The sequence below is a fragment of the Rhagoletis pomonella genome, unplaced genomic scaffold (assembly GCF_013731165.1).
Source record: "Rhagoletis pomonella isolate Grant_MI unplaced genomic scaffold, Rhpom_1.0 Rhpom_scaffold_00004, whole genome shotgun sequence".
In the NCBI taxonomy this organism is placed as follows: Eukaryota; Metazoa; Arthropoda; class Insecta; order Diptera; family Tephritidae; genus Rhagoletis; species Rhagoletis pomonella.
Window position 1 is genome coordinate 68,592,659 of NW_023458558.1, and position 4,304 is coordinate 68,596,962.

General features: G+C 35.4%; 1 protein-coding gene across 6 annotated transcripts in view; it reads left to right on the forward strand.

The window, feature by feature from the left end:
- The window catches only part of LOC118738038 (protein held out wings), a 206,163-nt gene that overhangs the window by 182,733 nt on the left and 19,126 nt on the right, over positions 1-4,304 (forward strand). For all 6 annotated transcript variants that reach the window (XM_036468922.1, XM_036468924.1, XM_036468923.1 and 3 more), the window contains exon 7: positions 2,546-2,848. In XM_036468922.1, coding sequence (XP_036324815.1) covers positions 2,546-2,848 — 303 coding nt within the window. The remainder of the gene's footprint in view (positions 1-2,545; positions 2,849-4,304) is intronic.

Genomic DNA, 4,304 nt, shown 5'->3' on the forward strand with positions numbered 1-4,304 from the left:
CTAAATGGCTTTTAGTAACTTTAACGAGACCTTAACTGATTTTATTTTATTAATTTTAGTGCAGTTTTGACAAAATTTTCTTGCTAAAAAATCTTTTGTTACACTAATTTATTTTACTCCTTTGATTGTACATGTTAAATAAAAGCTTGTTTGTAAAACATATTTGTTTTTACATTATTTTTTTTTCTAATTTTTAGTCCATTTATAAAAGCGTTGTATATTAAAAAGTGTTATTTTATTTTAAGTACAAAATTTTGCAATAGATATTAAAATAGTTCAACTTGCAATGAAAGAGAAATGTTGTTTGCTTACGTTTTGTGTAAACATACATATGTACATATCGCAGCAGCTAATTTCATTTAAAGAAATGGCGTGTCGTCCATTTCCGCTGTAGCGTATGTAAATGGCATATATTTAGGCGCAATATTTAACTTCTTCTGGCGGGGCGACATCTGGAGTCTTCTAATTGTATCTCCTTGATATGATGCCTACAACGAGGTTCATATCTAGACTAGGTTGATATCTACAATTTGCCACAAATAGCTTTGCTACACTACCGCCGGCAAATTGCGCTCTGTTAGCCATAAATCGTACTATTTTTTGACCGCTTTTGAATCAAGACCCCTGGAACATATAGGGAATTCATTTATATTTTAAATTGCATTGTCATCGTGATTGGAACTATGCTGATAATTTCAAGTCTCTAACTTGTCGGGGAGTTAGTTTAAAATCGATTGGAAATGACCAAGTTAAATAAAAGCTTATAATAACAAAGTGTTTTCTAATAGCGGTCGCCCCTTGGCAGGCAATGGCACACTTCCTCGTGTATTTCTGCCGTGAAAAACTGCTTCTCATAAAAATACAATTGCTGTTTGGAGTCGACGTAAAACTGTAGATCCCTCCAACATCAAGGCACACATCACAAATCGGAGGAGAAGCTCGGCCAAACACTAACGTATGTGTAAGCGCCAATCTATTATTATTATACCATTAAAAATATGTGGCAATAACGGAATATAAATAGTCTACACGGGACCGTTCGCTGGACTTAATAATCTTGAGGTAAATTTCTATGACTTTTTCCCACAATTCGCAGAATAGCTTCATAGAATTGTTCAAAAGTTGTGGAATTGTTTTCAAAATCACGGTGCTTCGTATACACTGAGGGAAAAAAATATTAAAATCAAATATAAACGTAATTGATCTTACTATAAACATCAACGAAAGTACTGTATATTGGTAAATATTCAATTCAAATGACTGCGTTCGTACTGGAAAAGCATCCGTGAAGTGAATAATCAAGACAAAAACTAAAAAAAAAAATTTATTTGCATGTTTTGCTTGCAGTGGAATTCGAACCCGACCATCTCCGGATCTCAACAACTTGTGGTAAGCACCTATGCGCACTCAGCTACACCCAGGCATATAAATTTGCTTTCAAATGTTGAATATCCATCAACACCACAGCACGCGATTTGTACGGATAAACATGTATGTACTATGTATGTATGAGTGTGTTGTCACCGCTCTCAGAGCGGCGCTCTGCATTCTTGGGGTGCGTATGTACACCTACATATACATACTCAGATGTGAAGTCAAATACGTGCGTAATAAATTTTGTATGAAAATATTATTTTTAAATACGAACATTTTTAAACGATAATCAAATATAAAGTATTCATTTTTACTATGCATTATTTCCCTCAGTGTAGATCCATACAAATGTATTCTTCGTAAGTCACATAGCCGAATCTCGATATTACGTATACTATTTGACTTGTTTTTGAAACGCTATCTGACTGAAACAAGATTTCATATAGTTCAAGTTCCTCAACTTCAGGCCAGAACAGTCATTGATCGGGATGGCATACCCCTGAGTATTTACGCTGCTGCTCAAGTCACCGAATTCGCCAAATTTGGCTATTCCCTTTACACTGAAGATTTACCATTTGGGTAGAATAAATTGATAATTGGAATTACTCTGGTAATAATTGATTGACAGTAAATTGATCCATAGCAAATAGCAATTGGGACCATGTCAATTCGTGGAGCTGTAGTTTCCCAGCGCGAAATATTTAGCCCATTAGGTTAGGTTATTGTGGTTGTCCATATTTGAACCTTTTTCTTGGCTGCAGAGATCAGGTAGAATTCCTATACTGTCAGAACACCCACCAACAGCGAGACTTGCGGGGTGTCAAGTGCAAGTAGCTCTCTGCATCCTTCCTCCAATCACCCTACCCAATCCAATGAGGTAGAAAAGATGCTATTAAGTAGGAGTCATTTTGGAGACGTAGTACTTTGTGTGGTCAGGGACGAAAAAAATGCGTCTCTCCGGTTTCTAAGTAGGTCGTCTATAGTTACTATGCATTCGTGTATTTCAATAAGTATTGCAATATTAATAGTAGTTAATTATTTATAATTCTATGAGTAAAATTGCTTACATATTTATTTTATTAAAAAAAAAAAAATACTTATTTTCCTTACCATCTAAATTTTTGATATTTTTTCTGTTTTTTCTCGTTCACTCTTCCATTGACAACTGCAGCCTGCGAGGAGGAATGGCGCCGTGTGATTGCTGCATCGGCTGAGAGTCGCCTACTTGCGCCAGCACTACCTGGCTTGGCACAACAGATACGCGCCCCTCAAGCCACCACCCTGGGCGCTCCGTTGATACTTTCGCAACGCATGACCGTGCCCACGACAGCGGCGAGCATACTGTCCGGCCAAGCTGCGCCCGCTGCCTTCGAGAATCCTGCACATGGCATGATATTCGCACCATACGGCGATTATGCGAATTATGCTGCACTCGCTGGCAATCCTTTGCTGACGGAATACGCAGATCATAGCGGTGGGTTGTTTGCTAGATAAGCATTTTTCATACTCTTCTTATCAACTTTTACTATTTTAATAATTAATTAATTCATTCATTGACGATTAATCGAATTTGCAATATAATTTTTTATTATGTTTTTTGTTACCGTTATATATTTATGTTTTTTTTTACAACTATAGCTTTGTGTTTTTTTACCAAAAGAAATACAAAATTTATTCTTAGTCGTAGAAGAACAGAAAATGCAAAAATTTATATATACATACATGCGTACATACTTACATATGTATGTATACATTTTACCTAAATATAAATATTAACAAACAGCAAAGAACATTTTAAAACGTCACATAGTTAAGCGTAGACGCGTTTGGATAATATAATAACGATTAAGCTCTAATAATAAAGTTAATACATATAATGAAATGTAGGCTTTCTTTCTGGAAATGCGCGCAATAATATCACAACATACAATTATCATACTCGTATACATACATACATACATATGTACAATACATACTTACAATTATCAATCGCATATGCACACCAGCAACAACAAATTACTACAGCACATCTTTGCAAAAGCTACTTAATTAACTTCTTAAATAATTTTAAATTAGTTTAGTTGAGGTTTACGGAGTTAGCTGGGTGCAAAACCCTATCGGATAAGGTATAAATAGATATATAGTTAGTATAACTATTATTTGAGAAAAATTTAGGTAGTATCAGTCAATATAAAATATGAATGCAATTAATTCGGCAGAAAGGTAAGAGAACGTGTTTTGTAGATGAGGTCACTTTGAGATTAGTTAGGTCGTCGAAAGTATTAAAGTTATTTTAAAACATACAGCCATACATGCGTACTTATGTACTTAAGAGTCTACTCAAAAGAATCCCGTAGGAGAAACATACCGCGTTCTAAAGTGAAAGATCGACCTATCTCGGCAGCCAGTTCGAAACACCCTATCTCAGAATTAGGTTCAAAAATGCCCTATCTCAGCAGAAGATACATTGAAAATGTGCTGAGATGGGGCGTTTTTGAATCGGCAGGTGAGATGCGGCGTTTTTCAATCAAATTCTGAAGTAGGGCGCTCTTGAAAAGTTTTCTGAGATAGAGCATTTTCGAACTGACTGCCGAGATAGGTCGATATTCCACTCAAGTATCGATATGTAGTTAGAAATGATAAAGTTATGCAAGTGAAAAATTTAATATTCGATTATTTATGCAGCTGAATAAGGTGTACCGTATTAAGCAAGTGCATCGGGAAATAAAAATGTCTTAAAATAAAAATTTTTCTTAAAGTAAAAGAAACAACTAATTTACCGTGTGCATTTCCATGTCTTCTTTCTTGACTGATTCGGCGTTAACTTTATCATGGTTCCATTTTGAATTGATATAAAAGCCAGAAAGCACAAATTAAAAAGGAAAGAACAGCAGTGTGTGAACCAACATAAGGGCACCAAAAGCGGCATT